Raw genomic sequence first — 23014 nt, forward strand, 5'->3', positions numbered from 1 at the left:
TAACACAGGGAAAGTGGTCACCCAGGGAGGCATTTCTTCATATCAATCTCCTCGAACTCAGAGCGGTCAGGAATGCATGTGCTTATTTCCTTCTGCTGATTAGAGGTACGCACACAAGGGTCATGATAAACAACATAGCATGTATGTACTACATAAATCATCAATGGGCGTCAGATTGCTTTCCCTTTGTGAGGAAGCACTAATGCTATGGCACTGGTGCATTATGATATCAACAGCCTACCTATCAGGAGTGCAGAACACGACAGTGGAGCATCTCAGACGCAAGTTCCTACACAACCACGAATGGGAGACAACTCAGTAGTACTCTATGGCATATTCAGACAGTGAAGGACACCAACAATAGACTTGTTTACCTTACCTGAACAAGTAATGCCCACGCTACTTCTCCAGGGCAGGCCTCAGTCAGCACTCTTTAGGGGATGCTCTCTTTCTCTCATGGGACAAGGGCCTTCTATACGCCTTTCCCCCATTTCCTCTATCGCTGAAAGTCCTAATAAAAAGAGAAAGCAAATGTTTTACTGATTGCTCCCATCTAGCTGAGACAGACGTGATACCCTTACCTGCCACAGCTGGCAACATGTCTGCTAGTCTCTCTCCATACCTTCTCTCGCAGAACGAAGGAAACACTCTCCACCCCAACTTGTGGATACTCCAACTCAAGGGGTGGCTCCTTCATGGTTCCAGCATATATAAAGATCCAGCTCTCAAGAGGTACAGGGAGTGTTACTACGTAGTATGAAATGGGCTACCCTGTTTACTTACCTGCAAAAGCAGACTAGATTTCTGGTTTGGTGTAATTCCAAGCAAATTTCCCCATCTGCTACTCTCCCAATGGTACAGGAGTATATACTGACTCTCAAGAAATCAGGACTATCTCTTAGTTCATTCAAAGTTCACCTAGCAGTCATAGCAGCCTTCTATGAACAAATAGAGGGATTCTTAGTGTTCTCACACAACTACAAAACAATTCCTTAAGGATATAGTAAATCTTTTTCCCCAATCCAGATGCCCCACCTCAATATGGGACCTAAACTTAGTACTAAAGAGCCTGACTAGGCCACCCTTTGAACCCATGGCCACTTGTTAGCTCACATACCTGCCTATTAAGACAGTGTTCCTGGTGGAGATCACCTCAGCAAGAATAGGGGAAATAGCAGCACTAGTGGCACCCTCACCCACTTATATTATTTCGGCACAAGGTTACTCTCAGACCGCACCTGAAGTTCATCCCCAAGATGACCTCATCTTTTCACATAAACCAACTGATTCACCTCCCAAACTTTTACCCTAATCCTCACTGCGATAACAGGGAGGCTATACTGCACACCCTAGATGTTAGGAGAGCCCTGGCCTTTTACTTGGCCAGGACAAAGGCCTTTAGGAAATTAATCTTTTCCTTTCCATTACGGAAAGATCTAATGGTACAACGGTATCGACCCAGAGACTCTCCAAATGGGTCTCGAACTGTATCAAACACTGCTATCAGGTTCACAACATAGTATCTGGAATCCGTGCACACTCCACGAGGTTTGTTTCCTCCGTCACCTTCCTCAAGAATGTCCCCATATCGGAAATCTGCAGGGCAGCAACCTGAGAGTCTGTGCATACCTTCTCAGAACACTATGTGATTACTGGGGAGTCTGCTTCCAATGCTATATTAGGCTCCTCAGTATTGTCATCCATAACAGCGCCAAAGTCCCAGCTTCCCATTAGGGATACTTCTCAGGAGTCATCTACAGTGAAGCACCCATAGGGACACAACTCAAAGAAGAGGAAGTTACTCACCTTGTGAGTAATGATGGTTCTTTGAGATCTGTCCCCCTAGGTATGCTCCATGACCCACCTTCCTCCCCTCTTCGCAGTTCTTGTCAAGGACTCTGCAGTAGAGAAGGAACCGAGGGGCATTCACCTGGGCATGCTGGTTAGCCTCCTGGTAGAGTATGAGGAGGTGACAGCGCATATGTGGGCTGAATGAACACTGCCACCAATGTTCTCCTATCAGCAGTGCAGGGATGCAAGTGCACCTGCCATGGAGCACCTATAGGGGGTCACATCTCAAAGAACTATCATTACAGCACAAGGTGAGTAACTTCCTCTTCTTTGGAATTATTTTCCAAAAAATATCTTTTTATTTTAACACTGGGACTCTTTGTAATGCATTATATAAAAGAAACAATGGTAAACAGTATTTTTTATTAAAATGGAAACTTTATTTAAAAAATAATTCTTGCTGCTCTGCTATTGAAACAGAATTTCTGGCAGTAAGATCAAAGTGTAGAAAAACAACAAAGTATAAATGAGGTAAAATCAAAACAAAAATTCTGTGATTTAAAACAAACACTTGTGGTTCTTAAGATCAGAGATAAACCAGAAGTTTGGTCACTCTAAAATTAGTACCTAGAAACTGAATTGCAGTTGTTACCATTTCCTTTTTGTCAATCAGATTCTACCAGTATTAACAGAGTTGCTGACAATTTGAATACCTCAAGTATCCATCGAGGTCCCAAGAGAGATCCCAGTGAAGAATGGAATGCAATAGCAAAGACTTTTTATGATTCTTCTTTTCCCACAGAACATGTAAGTCAATTAAAAATATTGCAGAGCAGACCTTGGTGAGCTAATTCCACAGATATGTGTAGAACTGTATGCATCTGGATGTTTTAAGACCTAGTCGATCTCCAAAATAATATCAAGAGGGCAACATGGCACCATTTTTCACAATTAATGTTGATAGAAAACAGCAGGAAAAAGTCACAGCATATAAATCAAGCAGATGCTAGCCAGTCTGTTTTGGGAGGAGAGGGTGAGGTAGTTCATTATGTACCTCAATAAAAATGATCACCTACAATATAGGAAGACAAGCATATTATGTTCCTTTTATTTGTTTACTTAATAAAATAATTCAGAATATATATGAATTGCAATAGCTGTTAGCTAGTTTGTTCTGTGCTGCAATAAAATATATATTGCTCATTGCTTTTGAATTTGTTCATTATCATCTTTGTTTGATAAGGCAGAATATTCACATTGGTATACATCAATGTATGCATAAGCAGAGAATTAAAAGAGGAAACCTGTCATTCTCTAGGGTCAATTTGTCATATAAGAGGAAACTAGCCATGCTTCACGTTGCATTTTGGAGATCTCTGTGGTATGTAACACTTTATGCAAAACCCTGAAGAAAAGGACTAAGTCTGGTTTCTGTCTCAAAGAGACAAGTTCTAAGGCACAATATTAAATATACCTTCAAAGAGTGATTTTTTTGGTGACAACTTGTGAATTCACCATCTTGGACCTTCCATTTTGGAAATGATTACTGAGAAGATGGTGGGCAGTCAGCTGGATCCTATTGGTCTGGTTTCAGGCCTGGGTATGTAGAGATAATTATACTGACATCTTCATGTGATAGACGACCAAGGTTAGAGGTCCAAGGTTAGAGGTCTACTGATTTTATTGGATCACTTTCAATACTATTTCAGCACCATTTCAATACCATTGGCTCACTTGTTCTCTAGTAGCACTATTCCTTCCTTTTGGATAAATCTCAAAGGGTTGTATTGAACAACTCAGCCGCCCAAAACACTACTTCCATGTTATCAGTATTCTTTTTCAACAAACATGAGGCCACCTGCGAAAGTTGAGTTGTTTTGGGCTGCATGCCCATCAGCATGCTCATGATACTCTTTTGCCTAACTCAGATTCCACTGTGTTTGCTCTTTCCACATGTGACAGAGATAGGAATAAGGATAAAGATGAGCTGAAGTTAATGCTGAGTGGTAGGGAGAAGTACCTGGATAAATTGGCAGGGATTATATCCACTCCTTTTAAACAGTGGACATGCTATATCTGCCCTTAGTTAAAATAGTAGACCAACATGTCTTAGCTACAGCAAGACAAGAGGTTGCAGCTTTTATTTTAATATACACACCTCTGACTGCATGTATACCCACTTTTGTCACTTCCAGTCTACACTACTGAACTGTGCTCTACCTAGGGCTATTCATAAAAGCCAAGCAAAGACTTCACCTGGGGGAGAACGTAGCCGCTTGCCTTTGTGGATTAGACATATGTGAGACATAACTAGTGCATCTTGCTGACTTATGACTTCAGGTGCATTTCAAAGTGTTGAATCTATAAAGCCCCAGTCTGGGATTTTGCTTCTGCCTCTTCCCATTTGTTTTGGTATTACAGTTGTAATAAGTTATTTCCTTAAGACTAACTTTTATGGGCATAAAGAAGGGGAGCTGGAGGATTAAAAACAGTTAAGAGTTGTCTTGATCACTAACAACTTATACTGTTATCATATCATACTGTACTAGTTATGTGCTACAGCACGCTGAATAAATTGTATTCTAGTACAAACTAAATACATTAGTCTGGAAAAAAAAGGAAAGCTAGGGTTTTTGGTTTTTTTGTTTTCGTTAGTTGAGCCCTTTAATTCTGAAACATTTCCTGCTCCAATTCATAAATTATGAGACATGTCTCATTCGTTGCATCTTGAAAGGTAAAAAGCTGCACAACTAAGGTCTACAGGGAGAGGGGCTCTCTCCTGAAGACCTCCTAAGGTGCATGGGATCAGACACTCCGGTGATGTGAAGTCATTTCTGCAATATAGATTTTTTTTTTTTAAAATAAAGCAAACCTAGAAAAAATAGAGGCTGTTAAAGTTGGATAAACAGTCATAAACCAGGAAATTACAAAGGTAAAAACCTTAATTCTGGCCCTTGTACCTATGCATCATAATAATATATGATCATTTAATTAGACTCTCTCAGATACATTACATACAGCTTTTCTACAACTTTAGGGCTTGCACACGCTACCACTTACGTCGGTATAACTTATGTCACTCATGTAAATAAGCCACCCCCCAAATGACATAAATTACACCAACCGAAGCACCGGTGTGGACAGCGCTATGTCAGCGGAGAGCTTTTCCTGCTGACACAGTTACCGCCTCTCACGGAGGTGGTTTTATTATGCTGATGGGAGAGATCTCTCCCATTGGCATAGAGCGTATTCTTCAGATGCGCTATAGCGCTTCTAGTGTAGACTAGGCCTTAGATATACGTGTACTCTATTGTAGTACTGTGTGTGCCAGACATAGTCCAGTAGTCATTTCTATCAGGAGTACATCATAGTACCATTTTCACAAAGCATACTGCAAATTAGGTGCAACAGCAATAGAGAAAATTTGCTGGGATACTTGAGATATTTCATAGCTACCTGACCCTCACGAATTATATGCAAGGATGTATGTGTAGTGGTTGAAAAAAACTGTATAAGATATGGCTGCTGACTAAATAAGCCATGTGTTTGGATAAGACAAGCAAGAATGTACCATATAAAAGTCTAAGTCAAGGATGACCTGGACCACCATAACATGGAAAATAGTATAAATATATACGCATGACAAAAATAGTACAAGATACTACACAAGTGCACCTAAGATTATGGGGGGAGGGGGGAAATCGAGGAATTGTATAGAACAATGTATTAAGCATCCATACACTGTGCTTGTAATCAGAATGCATATGTGCATCCTTAACTCATTTTCTGACCTGAGTGCTTAAATGCGTAACATTAACATTCTCTTAATGACAGCTTCTATCAATAACAAGTTCCTGTTGAGCTTAATAGCATTTGTTCTATTTGTCACTAAGACTGACACAGCAATGCATGACACTCATTAGAATCAATCAAACCGGGTACAGAAATCTGCAGTTTTAAAGCATTTCTGATCCTTTAACATTTAAAAACCTAAATGATACAAATTTTAAATCCAGTGGATGGGATTCACACAGCCATCCAGTATTTCAAACACACTGTAACATATCTGTATTAAATGTATGAGCCTCTACACATACTACCTACTGCAGTTTATTCTCCAGGGCTCAAATGCTGGTCCCTCTTGGACTAAAACCCCAGTAAATGGCCTTGCACATGGGAACCTTACTAGCAATGCCAAGTGCAAAAACAATTCTCCTCCTGCCAGTCTAACATGAGGGTGCAGGTATAGTTCCATGCACGACCTAAATGGGAATTCTGGCTGGTAGAAGCATTGGCAATGGACAGTTTGCCTACAGTCCTTCAGGCCTGTGGAGAAGAGCCAGATCCACCGTTCATTGTCTTACATATAGTGCAGTCTTTCTGCATGGCAGCCCACATAGTGAAACTGCAACAGTTTTGTTACATTTTGGACCTTACTAGAGGTAGAAGTGTGGAGCAGCATTTGGCCATAAAAGAAATAACTATTATATTTTTCCATACTCTGAGATAAATTACTCTTATTTTAGTGTACAGTTGAAACATACTCACAATATTCCTTTTTAAATGCAAAAATGGTTATAAAAACACAAGAATGACAGATAATGGGTCTTGTAGGAGGTTAGGCCTTAGATGTGTATTTTTATTTTTCATAAGTATTTTAACGAAGTGGTGTGGAGTCAGTGCCCTTACAGCTTCAAGAGATACTCCCTCTGCCTGTAACTGAAAAATCACCCTAATATATAGTCAAAAAGTGCTAGATACACCTTCAGTCAGATGGACAACATGTGCATGAAGCCAACTCCTTGAGACCCCATATGTCAAGGACTCACATAGCAGAACTGCAGTTCTTGGAAATGGAGTTTCAAACTACCACTCAGTGTGGCGTAGTAATTATCTGACAAGCAGTTAAATGATTTGTTAATTCATTATATTATGTCTGAAAGGTGAGCCGTGGACCAATAAAATGTCCCCACACCAAACCAGCTACAGGTTTGTAACACTTAGTGTGTGCTGTGCAAAGAGTTGGTTTGCTCTAGTAATTATCCACAACCACAGTAACTAGGACACTATTTCCATTCTATGTTATTTTAAAACAAAGTAAGCAGTTTGAACACAAGTAGTATATTGGGAAAAATGCCAAGTTTCTAATGGCTGATTCCACTTTCCTACTCCATTAGTAGTGGCAGTCCTCGGAAGGGAGAAAACAAAAGCTAAAATCTAAAAGAAAAATGTATAGTGCAGCTTTACTTCTATTAAATTTAACCTTAGGGTTTACCATTGTTTTGTTTTGGTAGAAGGTAGAATGGAGTGCATAATTCAAGGGAGCAAATAACTTATTTTAAAAATTCTTGCAGGTTTTTTTCTTAGGGGAAAGTGAAAACGTTTATTAAAGATACCTACATTGTCTGAAGATATAACTTTGATCACTTATTTTATCATCTGTCAGTGTTGAATGCAGAAAACACTGTACATCCTTGATTCGATCAGATGTGATTGTGTCTCTACCAAATGGTAAACACAACCATCCAAAAAACTAAAAGGAAGAGCAAAAAGAGCTCTTAACAACATGAGGCCCATTTTTTCTCACTGTCTGTCAGCTGAAGAATGAAGAGTATTTTTAAATTGTGACAGGGACCACTACATAAAAATATCTCCAACTGGCATAATGTACATTAGCAAATACTTTGCTAAACTGCATACTTAATCCAAAATTGGCAGTCTCTCCCCAATTCTCAGAGAATATTCTGTATTTAAGTCTCAAATTAAGACTTCATTATTTTTATAGAATACAGTACATTTACTAAGACATTATGAAGCAGAATAAATTAAAACCAAACTGTGCTTGTCAAATTAAATGAAATTAGTTTTGCAATGCATTATCCTCACTGTTAATCATGTCTGTTTCCTCCTTACTTGCTAATCTTCAAAATTCAGTAATTTGCACTGGATCTCTAGATACATCAAGTTATTCTGAGTCTAATGCATTTATAGTACTACATTTTATTCTCTTAGGTCAAAGCAGGAGTTTCTGTATCTTGCCACCAGCAGAAGCTTTCCCATCTGGCTTCCAATGCAGACACACCAGTCTCAAGTGAAAGTTTACTCAGCAAGGAAGATCAGAATTGTGATTCTCATAACTTCTTTATAAAAAGTCAAATCAATGACACTGAAAAGTTTTTGAATTTAGAAAGGCTCCACCAGTCTAGAAAAAGGAAATATGAAGGAAGTCTAGAAAAAGCTGTGACAGGGGACAAAACAGAAAAATAATTCAAACTCTTCCACTGGAAGTAAAGAGGTGCATATTTTATTCTGTGGGTAACTCTAGACTGCAAACTTGACAATGATTCCCCCCACCCCAGTATTTTGATGTAACTGTATTAAAAGAAAATGGATTCCCTACATTTCTGCAATTAAAGTCCTTGCAAGTTGTTACAAAATTTTTGCTAGAAGTTAAAAATTTAAAACAAGTGTTGTAAGTATATGTCTGTTAAGTGTAATTTGTGATGTATTTAAAAACTGTACCTCCTTCAGATGTTGAAAAATCTTAGCTGCAGGACTTTCTCATTTCTCTGCCAGAATGCGCACTAGCACAACTATCTAACAAAAGTGACAAATGATGTCTCAGAATGGAATGGTTCCTTCAAACCGCTATGACTCACTAACTGGCACAGGAATAAGAACGTCTGCTGTTTACATGTATCAGATCTTAAAGAGGAGTTAATTTTTTTTTAATATCGTACTAAGTACAAATAGATACCATCTGAATTTTAAAATAAATATTGCCTCTTAAAAGGTAAGTCATCAAATGCATCATTTACAGAGATAATAAGGTGGCAATTTCATAAAGATTTAATTTTTCTTTATCCAGCTGATAATCATTTCTCTTCTTTTCCATTTCCACTCACTTTAGAATTACTTGAATCATCATCCTACTGCTTCTCTCCTCCCTCCCTCCCCCTCAAAGAAAGAAAGGATTAAAATTGAGAGAACCAAAAAGAATTAATGCATAGCCAATGTGGTCATTGTTCATTATTGTTAAAAATGCATTAATGAACTCAAGGTGTTTTCCCATTTTACTTTTATTGCTTTTGTAGCTCATAGTTGAGTCTTTAATTTCTTAAAACCAATTACACATATTTTGGAGACAAAAAAACTTCAAAGTTGTCAAAATGAAGTTTTGAATGTTTTTACTATGGTTTTGGAATCTGCTCTGAGGCAAACAAAAACAACGCAACATTCAGGTATCAGAAAGACTGAGGAGACTGTTTTTCACTTGATTCAAATTTTGTTTCCAGGAGTTAAGTGTGTCATACAATTGTTGCCACTGCTGCTTTCCAAAAGTCCGATGTGTGCTGTTACTATAGAAGTAAAACAAAATTGAAAAAGGGATTAAGACACAGCATTTTTGCTATGCAATGCTCTTCTAGAATACATCTGTTTTACTTCTGTACATTTCTAGCTAGAAATAAGGTAAATCTAATCCTCCAATTCCAAATTGAATATGGAAACATCTATTTTTAGTCTCTGTATAAAAGGCTTCACCATACCCACGCCGTAGCCTTCCCCAAGTATTTAAAGCTGCAAAAGTCATTAGTATTCTTGCCACTGTTAGGTCATTAAATGAAATGTGCTGGAAAATAGGACTCTCTTATTAAATAAGCTAATCACATTCAATCTGAGCTTTAATAAAATTATGATAAATAGCAACTATTTAACTACAGGCAACTGATAGGAACAATACCTTGCTTCTAGTTAAAATATTAAACAGCTATATTAAATGAAATAATTAGAACACACTAAATTGTTCTACAAAATGCGGCAAAGAATTAAGTCTTACCTGACAACTACTTTTCTCTGTGTCTGATCAATTTTGCAGTTCACCATCTTTGTCTTTACAGCTGAAAAAAGTAAAACATTTGAGTGATACTTTCAAGAGATAGCAAGGACATAAAATAGTATCAGCATCTTTAAACTCAAATTCATGTAAATATATACAAGTAATAACTTGCTGGATGTTACAGCCAACAGTGAAACAACAATCTGGTAGGCAGAAAAGCAAAGTGACGTAACAAGGTCATCCATGAATTCCTATGGTTTGGTGCCAATCTATTAAAGCAATATCCTGTACAGTTTTTATGAACTGTTCTCCCCTACAAACACATCCTGTTTTAATGACAGCAAGCAAAAACAGATGACAAATTAAACCTGCAAACAATTTATTAGTTCTATAAAGGATTATTTGAAATACAATTCCTGTCACTGAAAAGAAAACACTTCTCAAAAGTCAACAGTTGGCTAAGTCTTTAAATATGATGTTTCACACATGAATTTTTACATAAATTTAGAAATACAAATGGGGGGGGGGGAGCGCTTAAACCACATGTGGCTTGAGAGACAAGTCTACATTAAAACAAGCAGTACCTTTTCATTGCTTAAGTTATAATATTCCATAGAGCGGTGTACGGAATTTGGCAAACTGCATGTAACGTTCTCTTAAAGATAACTAAGTATCTGTATTATAACAATGGTGTATTTATCCAGCTTCTGTGTGTTAAACAACTGCCACTCATGTAAGACCCAAATCACATCTGTTCTAAAAATCCTCAAAACAAGGAATTAGTTTAAGAATAAAAACAAATAGTCCCCATGAAAAAAGTGTGTAAAATATAAGCACGCTAACTCTTCTTACCATCAATGACAAATGCTTCTACATCATCTGCTCCAATCTGAAGTTCCTGCTGCATTGTGTCAAATGAGATTTCTTTGTTTTCCACTGCCATTCCCATAAAAGTAAGTAGTCTCATTTTTGCCATATTCTGCTCATGCAACAAGCCTGCACAACAGAGCGTAAATAGTTTATGGGTATGAATTATAATTTGATAAACAAGTTTAACTATTTTCCATGTTCTTTCTACTACATATGCCTCAGAATAATTTCAAATTCACTTTACATCATTTGAGTAAATGTTCCCTATCTGGCTTTATCAACATTCCTGCATCTACCTTGTGCTTTACAAAGACACCCAATTTGCTCTTAGGTTCTTCTGGACCCAGTTATTGGCACTGAAAGTGCAGAAAAATGCAGAAAAACAGCAAAATCTTGGGTCTTGATCAACTAGTGTACAGTCAGCTCACATCTCCTTGAAATGTAACAGAATTTAGATATTCCAAATCAGTTACAGCAGTGTTTCCCAATACGGAGGCAGAATGTCAGAGGATGGGGGGTAGACAAAATTAGTTCAAAGTGCATCACCAGACAGAAGAGAAACGCAGTGGAACAGGGATGCCCAAATGACCCTAATGGTGCCCAAGCCCCCTCCCACTGCTACAATATCCTGAACTCTCATCCCCCTTGGTCCTCTTCTAGTATACACATACCCTGTGGCTAAGACTAAAGCGGAAGGTGGCTCCTTGAAGGCAACTTCAGATTTTTAATTTATTTTTAAAGAGAAATATATCCTGTTGAGAAAGTATATTAGCCTTAATAGGGGACTCCTCTCAAACTTCAGACAACAACAACACAGGACACCTAGTGGCAATATATTCCCAGACATGCAGAAATGAAAAAATAGTAAAGGAAATGGAAACATACCTATATTGGTACTTATATAGCCCTCACCACCATAGCACAGGAAGCGTCAGTCGTCAGTGTATTATCTTTACAACACTCCTGCGATGTAGCAAAATGCTACTGTGCTCATCTTATGGATGGGGACACAGGCACAGAGATTACATGACTTTCTAAGGTCCTTCACACAGAAAGTCTGGCAGAGAAGGGAACTGAACCAGGATCTCATGAATCCCAGACCAAGCCTTAAGAACTAAACCATCCTTCTTTCCTCAAGCAAGGCTTATATATGGCCTTCCCCAACTGTCACACCTTATCTGGATATTCTTATTCAGCCAATCAAGTTTTTGGAGCTAAATTCTAGAATCTGCATAAAGTTTAATTAAAATTAACTTTAGTCACTTTAATCCAGTGTAATATAGATATTCACACTGCTCAGTAAATATTTAAGTTTGAAATTTATAACATCTGTATGCCAATAAAAGATCAGGGAAGCACATTATTACAGGACATCATGTTGTGTTAATTAGCAATAATTATGATGCAGGCTCCCTATCTGGCACAGATTCAACAAAAATGTGATCATCATAACTCAAATGAATGAATGAGAGCCACCAGCAACTATAGCTAACTGGGTGTAATGGAAATCTACAACCATCAAAAAAATCAATTAGTGCACATTAACCCTAATTAACAAATGCAAATGAGATGCTGATTAACTTTTTGGTGCAAGAAAGGCTGTTGATAACACCAGATTAGACGTGGACATGTTAGGGCGATTCAGTTGACACAAGATACTGCTACTATTGGCCTAAGTTGTCAGCATTAATAAAACAACAAATTGTAACAAACTGATGCCACCTGTAGGAGCCTTTATTGAACAGCTTTTACAGACTAATTTTGTTTTTAATTCGTACTGAATCCAAAACAAGAATAAAACGGAAGCAAGTACTCTATTAGATGCCAAAACTTACTACTTATAATTCATTTTACTCTGTTATTGACACTAATATTTATAATTTCAAAGCATCATGCCTATCAAGAGGAAACAGCTAATTAAAAAAAATTCAGGAAAATAAGTTTAAAATGAAGCTATTTATAAAACTATAGCCAAATCTTCCTGAGAGATTTCTGTATCTTTTCTATCCCCGGAACGGTTTTTAAAAGGTTTAGATTAAATGTGACCAGAAAATGTTGCTAGCATTGTAATTCAAAACTACTTTTATGTGTGTGTAGAATCCTGGCCAAGACATGAAGAGATTCCTTACATAATTTTCTGACAGTTCAAAACACACACCAGGAAGTGAGAAAGCTCTTAAAATTGCACACAGATTACCTTTTTACCATTTAAAAATAATGTTCAGTTAGAAAAGTGCAAATTTTACAAGAATTAGCATATGTTAAATATACTGAAAATATCTACATTTGCAGATTTAAGGTATTTACTGATTAAACCTGTATATAGGAAAGGAAGCAAGAATAGTACTGACCATATTGGTGGGTGACCATAACACACAACAGATGCAAAGCACTTATTGTATATTTCAAAAATCAGCAAAACTGCATTTTCAGCAATTATTTCTAGGAACAGACAAGCAACTTATTTATGGAGGTTCAAATATATGAAAATAGTTTAATGTATTACAAAAGGTCTCTTTTGCACTAAGACAGCTCTATAGTCATTTGTATGCTTTTCTGGTGTTTCAAATACACTCATGCAAACAGTAGCTGTGCTCTACCCTATCTACAATACACAAAGTGTGGCTATCAAACAGCAGGCTCTCTCTTGTCCATAAAATGGAAGGGCATATTGATGGTTCTAGTCATACTTTTATATTTTAATACAAAGTACCAGTGTCTTAAAGTTTTCAGTAAAATTATTCTCAGACATACTACAATCCATTAAACCAAACGATGCCCATGTTACGTTGCACTAAACTATGTTTTGTTTTACAAAATTATAACATTTTTCTTGAATACCAGGACTGTCTTCATTTAAGTGTCATTTTAAAATCAAAGTTATAAAAAAAATTTTTTTATGGAAACATTTATTCATTACCAATATGTCAAAACCTTAATGTAGTAATAAAAAAATCTGCATCATTGAGCAGTTTCTGCATTGTCACTGACCCCTGTCCTAAAAAGCTGCAATATAGAAAACGTAATTTTACTGCATGCAATAGCTTATGAACCAGTGCTCCTTTGAAACAGTCAATTACACATCAATGGGGGAGTGTCAAAGTGTTAATTACTACTCCTTTTTTTCCACAGTGTGTAAATAAAGAGGGTGCTGACATTAACATTCCATTGCATGGCTTCATGTGATGAAACAAATTAACTGGGACAGAATGTGGTTTGCCAAAGCCGAATGCACCAGCAATGCACAAACATTTGCATCTCTTTATATTATTGTACTTCACCCTTGTTATACTGCTAGGTGGTAGAGTTAAATCATTTAAGCAATAGAAGTTTAGAAGTAAAGGCAGAGGAATCCTCTTTTTTGAGCTATAAATAATGAAGTGCTCATGGAAGTACAGGACCAACAGATTCTTCCAGGTATGGTGTGGGTAGATACAATATAAGCTTCCTCGCACAGTTTTGTTAATACTCCCTAATTCTGACCTGCACAACAAACCAGAATCTTGTCAGCTGAACAAGGGTCAATCACACCAAAGCTTGGTGAGCTCTGAATCTAGAAAATGGGGACTAAGACTGTCTACTCTTGAAAGTTAATTTGGAGTAAAGGTGTGTGAATTCAAACTCTTATGGCTATTTCTGAATATAACTCCTTGTGGGACACTTATTTTGGAATAAGAGTGCCTTGTTCCTGTTAAACTGAATCAGAAAAGGCACCCTTATTCTGGAATACGCCTACTAAATTACTTGCCATCTTGGATTTAAACAATATGAGAGGCCAACTCTGACTGAAACATTGACCCCTAACTCACTGTCACTTCGAACCCTACATGCGCTCTTAAGGCTTGTTTACTCTAGAAAGTTGCTATACCAGTATAGTTAAAGCAGTACAACTTCCCTAGTGTGGCTGCAGCTCTACCACTATAAAGGTACTTTATACCAGCTGATATAGCTATAACTTAAGCGGTATATAAGGCACCTTTCAGGTAACATTGTGTCCGCATTAGGACTTTTACTGATATAACTATTTTGGTTAAAAAAAAAATCACCTTCCCTAATCAAAACAGTTATACAGGCCAAACTTTAGGACAGACCAAAGCTGTACTATTATCTGAATCAAAAGTGTTGCAGGGTTCATAAATACAGAACGCACAAGATCTGCTCAGTGATTAAAAAATCTAAACAGTTTCAGATGTGTATATGAAAAAATGCTTTGGTATCAAATTATTTAAAAATTAATGCATTTTTAAAAATTCTGTATACAGAGCACTCTTCAGAAGCCAGGATGAAACCTTTATGCTTATAGACTGAGTACTGGTACCAAGGCTCTGAGCCATAACAGCATAGTACTAAGGCAACCATAGTTATAAGGCAGGAGATCAGAGGATCCCTTACTGGTCCGGATGATACCCTAAATGTCACAGTAGACCAAGTCTTATAAAAAGTTTTGCATTGTTTTACTGGAGAATACACAAAAGATGTGCTCAGTGATTTAAAATTTAAATCTAAACAATTTTGGTTCTGCATATGAAAAAATGCTTTTGTATCAAATTATTTAAAAGTTAATGCATTTTTTGAAATTATGCATCTAAAGCACTGTTCAGCATAAGTTGGTGAATTTTCTTACAGTATCCCATGTTCCCAAAAAGCACCACATTCCAGGGGTGTCTTGCCAAGATGAGGGCTTCACTCCAGTACCTCAAATGTGAATTTATATTTTGTTATCCTAACTGTTTTGGATTTCTGGACAAATGTATCCTTTTAAAGCTCAATTTCTGATGCCTGTAAGAGAACTCTCGCTCATTCAGTCTTATGACATACAACTTATGACAAGTTAATTGTCCAACTACCACAATATAAAAAGTGTAACGTGTCACAGTAACCTTCTCCCCTGCCCCCCCGCTGTTATTCATTGTAATTATTGTGTAACTGACATTGCCAGGTTATTGGGAGAAGTTACATGTGCACTAATGTAATGAAGTAAAAACTGTGGGATTATTTTGTAAATGTATAACTATTCAGAAGAGTGCAGCGAGAGAAGAGTTAGCTCTACTCAATAATTCTTTTCAGAGTAACAGCCATGTTAGTCTGTATTCGCAAAAAGAAAAGGAGTACTTGTGGCACCTTAGAGACTAACCAATTTATTTGAGCATAAGCTTTCGTGAGCTAAGTTAGTTGAATAGAGAGCTACTGTAGCTCACGAAAGCTTATGCTCAAATAAATTGGTTAGTCTCTAAGGTGCCACAAGTACTCCTTTTCTTTTTGCACTAATTCTTTGTGCTCTTTAACCCATTTTTAAAATGCGTTCTTGTAGCCAGACAGCCAGCCCCCCCCCTCAGACCAGCATTGCTGGAAACACACGGGAGCCAAAACACCAGGGCACTCCAGCACAGCCTTTGAAGCTGAGAGAAGCACAGGTGTGCTGCGACAATGTGCCTCTGGGAACGTATACAACAATTGGGCTCACAGCAGGCAGAGGCGCTGTGACAGACATGGCTCTTAGCCCCTACTAAAACAGCATGATGCACACACACCAACATCCTAGGTGGGAAAATATTTACCCTGATAAAAGAAGTGTCCAGTAGTCGAAACTTATTGTTTCTCCCTTGCAAGTGTGAACTACTCTTGCGAGAGCTGGCGTCACCCCGACAGACCAGCCCCAATTTAGCATAGAAAGGAGAAAGAGAATAAAGGAGTACAGAGGTATAAGTAGGGGACCTACAGCACCATGATTTTTGAGTGCTTTTCACTATCTATCTGCTGGTCAGATAAGTGACAGCCTCCCAAGGCTTCTGCAGCTAAGAGGGTCCCTGAGCCTTGTCCCTTATTCGTCTTTCCGCGGAATTGAGTGACCGATCCTGGCTTGGCACCGCTGGAATCGAGAGATGCAAGGAGGGTAAGAAGCACCCACACCTGATCTCCTATCTTTAGTGTACACATATTTTGAAATAGAGCTCTATACTTTGTTTTCTTTCTTTGGGATTGTAGCTTCAGTTTTGTAACTTGTTTGTGTGTGTAACATCTCTACATTTAAATAAGTAGGCACTAGCAATTTTGTAACCACATGATTAGAATCTAGTTTAATAAATTTTGGTAACCATTTGTGCATAAGCCTGACTTGTTTCTCTGGTTTACTGTAAAGCAGCCAACACAATTAAAGAACCTCAGCCGTTTTGGCTATAAAGCCTGGCCATTAGGTGAGAGTACTAAGAGCCTAGCGTTGAGTTGTGCTGCCTCCACGGGGCAAACTCTTGGGGCACCTGTCAGTCAATCCTGACTGCCCGCTGCGAAGGAGCTCTGAGCTCTAGCAGTTAAAGTCACGGGTGTGGAGAGGCTCTTAGTGCTGCCATTGGGGCACCTGTCAGTCAGTGTTGACTGCCCGCTGCGAAGGAGCTCTGAGCTCTAGCAGTTAAAGTCACGGGTGGTTAGGACCTTGGGGCATCCGTCAGCCTAGCCCGGGCTGCCCGCCGCGAAGGGACAGTGCGTCCTAGCGGTTAAAGTCACGGATGGTATAAACGGGCATAGCTGGCACCTCACCAAACATCCCTGGCCATCGGCTAACAGTTCTTAACAGAAGCTGTCAGCCGTTTATTACCCAACCACAAGCCACAATGCATTAAAAAATGGAACACAGGAATTACTATACTGAATTAGGGTATTGATGCATCTCATCTGGCACCATATCTCCATCAATGACCAGCATGAACTGCTGCAGAAGAAGGTGTAAACCCTCCAAAAATCAACAATTATGCAACAACATGCCCATGGAGTAGCTTATTCCTAACCCCAGGTAGCTGTTTTATGTCCCGCAACATGGGGATTACATTTCCCTTTGAATTTATTATTAAAACTGTAGATGTTCTTATGGATAAATGTCTAATACTTGACACATTCTTGTGGCAGTGAGTACCACAGATTAGTTGTGTGGTGAAAAAATCTATTTGATTTATGATTTTAAAATTTGTTTCATTTTAATTTGTTTGGGTGCCTGCCTACATTTGTACTCATTTATATAATATGCTTATTCTCATGTAAGAAACTGGAATCCTAATATTTCAGCCCAATGTATCTTCTACTATAAGGGAGTGGAACCCAGTGTATGCTTTGATGCATGGATCCGATGAAGTGAGCTGTAGCTCACGAAAGCTTATGCTCAAATAAATTGGCTAGTCTCTAAGGTGCCACTAGTACTCCTGTTCTTTTTGCAAATACAGACTAACACGGCTGCTACTCCGAAACCTATAAAAAAATTAAGTGGAGTTAAATGTCAAATTTAAACAACCTTTTATGTATCTGGCTCTCTCCATAACCATTTATATTCTCAAGACCAACTGGTCTGCTTGAAAACATCTGTTCCTGAGCTGAATATGAAAAAATGACACTGCTTTGAAGCTTCATAGTTATTATTGAGATAACTATCCATTTAAATCATACTAAGACTCTACTTGACCATCAAAAAACGAATATAAGTTTTCCTCCTCTGAAAGCCACCAGGCAATTCGTTATTTATGCTCAGGAACAAGTCAAATTTCTGACCCCCTATTCGGGTATTTAATTACTACAGTGATACTTCATAAATTTTAGTTTGCTTTGATTCAGCTTAGCACTATCGTATGTAAACAAATGTTTAGAGCAGAAGTAGTCAATTATTTTTTGTCAAGGTCCACATTTCTTGGTCAAGGTATAGTCAAGGTCTAGACTCCAAAGAAAATAAAAAAACAATAATGATAATAATAAGTAAATAAAAAGATTTCGGGGTCCATTCAAAAGCATCTGGTGGTCTGGATTTGGGGCACAGCCTGCCTATTGATTACTCCTGGTTTAGAATGTCACAAATTTCAAATTCCTGTACAACATTGAAGTGTTACCAACAGGTTTTTTAACGACTCCCTTACAATTACCACTACCTATGAAACACAGTACCTGAATAGGAGATAAAAGAAATCTACAGGCACTTGTCTTTCTATATACAAAAATGTATTAAAGCAAGTACCAGGAAAACATATTAAGATGTCTGACATGGGAGTGCTCATACATGAAGTTGACAAACACAGTATTTGCTGTTAGAGAAAGGAATGTATGAGCTCAAGACAAACTGTAGTCTTGTCCAAAGATGAATGGCTAGCTAAGAGGTCTTAACCTCAATGAGTAAAGAACTTGTGGCAAAGGCCCCAAACTTTAAACCGGGATAAGGAAAGGAGACAGGTAATATTAACTCATTCTAGCTAAGAAAAAGCCACAATTAAATGTACCTCCAAGTGACTGAGAAAAAGTTTCTAAATATCTATAATTAAAACCTAGTACCTGTTAGGTTCAGTAGTCATCTGCCTCTTTGCGGACATCACTATACTCTCTGTACACATAAACCAGTAAGCTATAATGTAGGGCATAGGCAGGACATGGAAGTGTGCCACAATTTATAATTCCACATCAGTTGTCAATGCACAGGCACTGAGCATAATAGGGGATGCTAGGCAACTTTTAAAATAAAATTAAAAAAAGATTAAGCTTTGAACCAACTGAGCAGGGAAGGCCATTGAAAGTTCCACATCCAAAGCCATGGAAAGAGTACTAGAAAGTCAGAAATGTAATAATTTAAAACTTACCAAGTGAGTCAATGAAGTCTTTGTTGTTCTGATAAAACTTGACATAGGATGCTAATTTAGCACTTACAAAAATGGTCAAAAGCTAAAGAAAAGAAGGAAAACCTCAAATATAAAAACAGTTTAACTAAATGTCATTACACTCAAACGGAACAGGTACCTCACGAGCATTTGCACTGAAGGCACATGAAAAGGTCAGGTGCAGTTTAATGAATCTCTCTGAATGTACTTACAAAATGCAAATGGCATCAGAAAAAAAAAGAATGAAGTTAACTATCTAGAGGCAGATGTTGGCCCTAAATGATGACCACTCCCACTAACTTCAAAATGGACAATTTGTCTTGAGCTTGTTTTCCCAAAGCCTACCTATGTATCTGATGGCAAAATTTGGATCTTAGTGACAAGATTTCCTTACCCAAAATGCACTTGCTTTAGTGATTATCTGTGAAGATCATATTCATCATCTTAAATTAGATTTGTACCCTTTTCTTACAATTAGTCTCAGAAAACAAATCGCAAATACATTTTTTAATTAACCCCTTGCTCAAGCATCTCTTGCAGTCCAATGGTTGTTGTTCTTGCATAGGATGCAGCTGAAGTAAGTCAACTTCAAAATAGATTAAATCAACAAACAAAAAAAACCCACTCAGGAGATGTCAAAACAACTTTTCTGAAAAACAAAGTTACTTACATCATGGATAAGTTCTCCTTCCAAAAATTTCACTGGTTTTAAGGCAAGAAGATGGTCAAAGAGAAAGGTATTTGGGTCCTTCAGTGCTCGGACAATACATCTAATTAGGGAAGGAAAGTACACATGGGCTACAATAAATAAATGCACTGCCAATTAAATTAAAATATTTATTGTGCACTTCCACAGTGCTTTCTAGTGAATCTCAAAATGTTTACCAAATTATTCAAAAACAATAGGCTCGCATCACCATTGTGAATATGGAAGTATTTTTAACTCCCATTTTAAAGAAGGGGAAAACAAAGTCACAGTGATTTGTCCAACATCATAAAGAAAATCTATGTCAGAGCATAAAAAAGGAACCAGATCAAATCTTCCTATCCTGTGCTTTAGCTATGGACTTGGTTTTTATTCCCTTACGTAACTTAAAGATAATTTACCCATATATAATAATTTAATATCACCTATAAGCTTCATAGAACCAAGTCACTTTGGGAAGATGGATTAGACTCAGACATGTGACACAAAGCAGAACGAACACCAAGAAGCTTAAACATATTAAGGTCCATAATTTATTAGTTGCAGCTAAAAACTTTAAACAATCCTATGAAGTTTCTATAACTCCTGAAAAAACACTTTTTGTTGAACTGCATGTTTAGTAATTATATTTACAAGTAACCAACCAAGTTTTAGGATAATATTAGCATTACACTAGGGCTTAGAAGTCCCAACCGTGATTGTAATCCCATTGCATCAGGCACTTTTCATTTACTGTAAAAGACAGTCCATGCCTGGAAAAGCTCACAGTCTGAAAAAACAAGACAAATAAAACAAGTGGACGCAAAGAAGTATTAGGATTATCTCACTTTACAGATAGAGAAGTGAGGCATGAAAAAATTAAGTGACTTGCCCAAGGTCACCCAGGAAGTCTGTGATAGGGCAGGACTGATCCTATATCTGAATGCCTTAACCTCAAGGCCACCCCTCTCTTCTCAACACTGCTAACAGGTAAGAACAAAAGTACTTGGCCACGAGACTATAATACACAAGCAGAAACAAGTATCTGGTATGATAGTTTGGTCTTTAGGGTATGTTTTTTGTACATAGATATGGGTATTTGGTGCTAGTAAGTATACAAATGTTAATTCAGTAATATAAGCAGATCCGGTATCAATGACTATAGTTAAGATTGCCTAACACTCTCTATTATGAAAACTTATTTTCAGATGCTCTAATTTTGCCAAACTTTAATCATATTGGCTGAAAATTCCCATGCCAGGTCTCTTGCTCAGACTGAATCCCTCCCCTGCCCCCCTATTTCAGTGAAAACAGTTCAGCCATTTTAGAGAACAAGATTAAGAAAAATAGATAGTTTTGACAACGTTATCCCCCCCAACCCAGCTGTTCTGCTGAAAAACTCTAGTATTTCCATGCTTCAGAACAAGAACTTGAAACATGGCAGGGGAGAATCTTATGGTCAGAGAGGTGCATTTCTACTCTTCCTGTGAAAACACACACAGATCTGGCAGACTTAAAAGACTCTGAAAAAAAATCACAATTTGCACATGCTCAGTAGAGCTTGTTAGTGCTAAAATCTCCAAACATGCTAACTAAACTGAGCATGCTCCTAACCCCCACACTGAGCATTTTGGAAGGAAGAGACCAAGATGGGTTGGGCTGGAAACCAGGAGGAGACCATGAGTTAGTTCTGGTTCTCCCACTGGTAGTTATTAATTCTATGCACTTTGCAACCATTATTGCTGAGCAAGGCCTCACATCTCTAACTTAGGAGACAGTCAGGCAACATTCACCCATTTTACAAATAAGATAACAGATGATGTACTTCTTTTTAAAAAGTTTGCTTTTTAAGAGAGGGGGAAATTACATAAAAATGCTACTTTTGAAAAACATTAAAGCTGAAAAGTCAAGCACTCAAGAGTTAGAATTGTTGCAAGAATTCAGCCCTCTCACATGTGCTACAATAAGTCTTTAATTACACGATCACATGCTGTTTGTTCTATAGCATCCTGTGCACAGAATGAAACAGATACCTGCCAGAGAAAAGAGGCATGCTTATGTTTAAGGCACTGGACTGAGATCCTGGAGAGCTATGTCCTCTGCATCTCAAATTGGTTTCAGGATTGTGAGCTGTGATTAGCTACACATCTCCGTTAATCACATTCTAGGTGAAGGATTTTCTAGTGATCCATATTGTGGTGATCCATGTAGCTGTTCTTGTTAATATTCTGAATTTAAATAACTTTACTGAGTAGATCTGAGGGAATGCTACATTCCCCAAATGTAATAAGGTTATCACATATATCAAAAGTTTTTGTTAGCTTTGATGTATGTGTGACCAAAATGTTTAAATCTACGGGTACTCACAGAAAAATGGGCACGGTATGACCCTATTTGCTCACAATCTCCAGAAGATGTTAGGATTAAATCAATTTATGAACAAAATTGAACTACAGCATCCGCTACAAAAAATTAACTTCCTCAATTTATTGCATAAGAATCAATGTATGGTAATTTACTCAGCGAGAGCAATGAAGGTGACCAGCAGGTACTACTTAAGAGTATCCCATAACAATAAGACACTACACTGAATGAACTCAATAGCAAGGATGACACTTTTCACAATATTTTGAATATAACCTTTATAACCTTCTTTCTTTGTTATCCAAAGCCATGGAATGGTGTCTTGCACTCCATGAGACCTCCCAGCATACCCTCTGGGGAGTGGTGAAAGCTCAGAAAAATGGCCTTTTATAAGAAGTAGATAATTTTAAAAGAGTATTTCATCCTTCATAAAAACATGCCGTTCCCTCTGCTGCCGACAAGTACTTCCTGACCTCTAACCCTCCAGCAACAAGCCAGCGCAATCCCGTGCGGTTTGAGACCAACAAAATATTGAAAGGTAGGAAGACTCGCAAAGGAATCAGCGGAACATGCTTTGTGGGGTTTAACAAAGCTTTGGCGTTTAAAAGTCAGTTGTGCAACTGACTGTTCAATGCTCTCATTATTTGGGGCACTAAGCACATAACCATACAATTACTGCATTACAAGTGACCTTCAAGGAAATCCAAGAGTTTCATATTACCTGTGAGCATCAACTCTAGCCTGGGAAGCATTATCCTCTGTGTAACTTCCCAACAGTTCCACCATTATTTTGGCTGCAGAGTCACTATGGGGGGAGGGGAGAGAAAAAAGTGTTACCTCAGGAAT

The 23014-nt window shown here is 37.8% G+C and overlaps 2 protein-coding genes across 2 annotated transcripts in view; one reads left to right on the top strand and one right to left on the bottom strand.

Moving 5' to 3' along the window:
• Positions 1–8058, top strand: part of CCDC73 (coiled-coil domain containing 73) — a 232569-nt gene extending 224511 nt beyond the window's left edge. The window contains exons 22-23 of the mRNA XM_074956669.1: positions 2465–2633; positions 7944–8058. Of these exons, the coding sequence (XP_074812770.1) occupies positions 2465–2633; positions 7944–8058 (284 nt within the window). The remainder of the gene's footprint in view (positions 1–2464; positions 2634–7943) is intronic.
• Positions 8059–8684: 626 nt separating this feature from the next.
• EIF3M (eukaryotic translation initiation factor 3 subunit M) overlaps positions 8685–23014 on the bottom strand; it is a 28621-nt gene continuing 14291 nt past the window's right edge. The window contains exons 6-11 of the mRNA XM_074955112.1: positions 22890–22973; positions 19790–19889; positions 19102–19183; positions 10481–10624; positions 9629–9689; positions 8685–9149 (exon numbers count right to left, since the gene is read on the bottom strand). Of these exons, the coding sequence (XP_074811213.1) occupies positions 9029–9149; positions 9629–9689; positions 10481–10624; positions 19102–19183; positions 19790–19889; positions 22890–22973 (592 nt within the window). The 3' untranslated portion in view covers positions 8685–9028. The remainder of the gene's footprint in view (positions 9150–9628; positions 9690–10480; positions 10625–19101; positions 19184–19789; positions 19890–22889; positions 22974–23014) is intronic.

The sequence above is a fragment of the Natator depressus genome, chromosome 6 (genome assembly GCF_965152275.1).
Source record: "Natator depressus isolate rNatDep1 chromosome 6, rNatDep2.hap1, whole genome shotgun sequence".
Taxonomy (NCBI): domain Eukaryota; kingdom Metazoa; phylum Chordata; order Testudines; family Cheloniidae; genus Natator; species Natator depressus.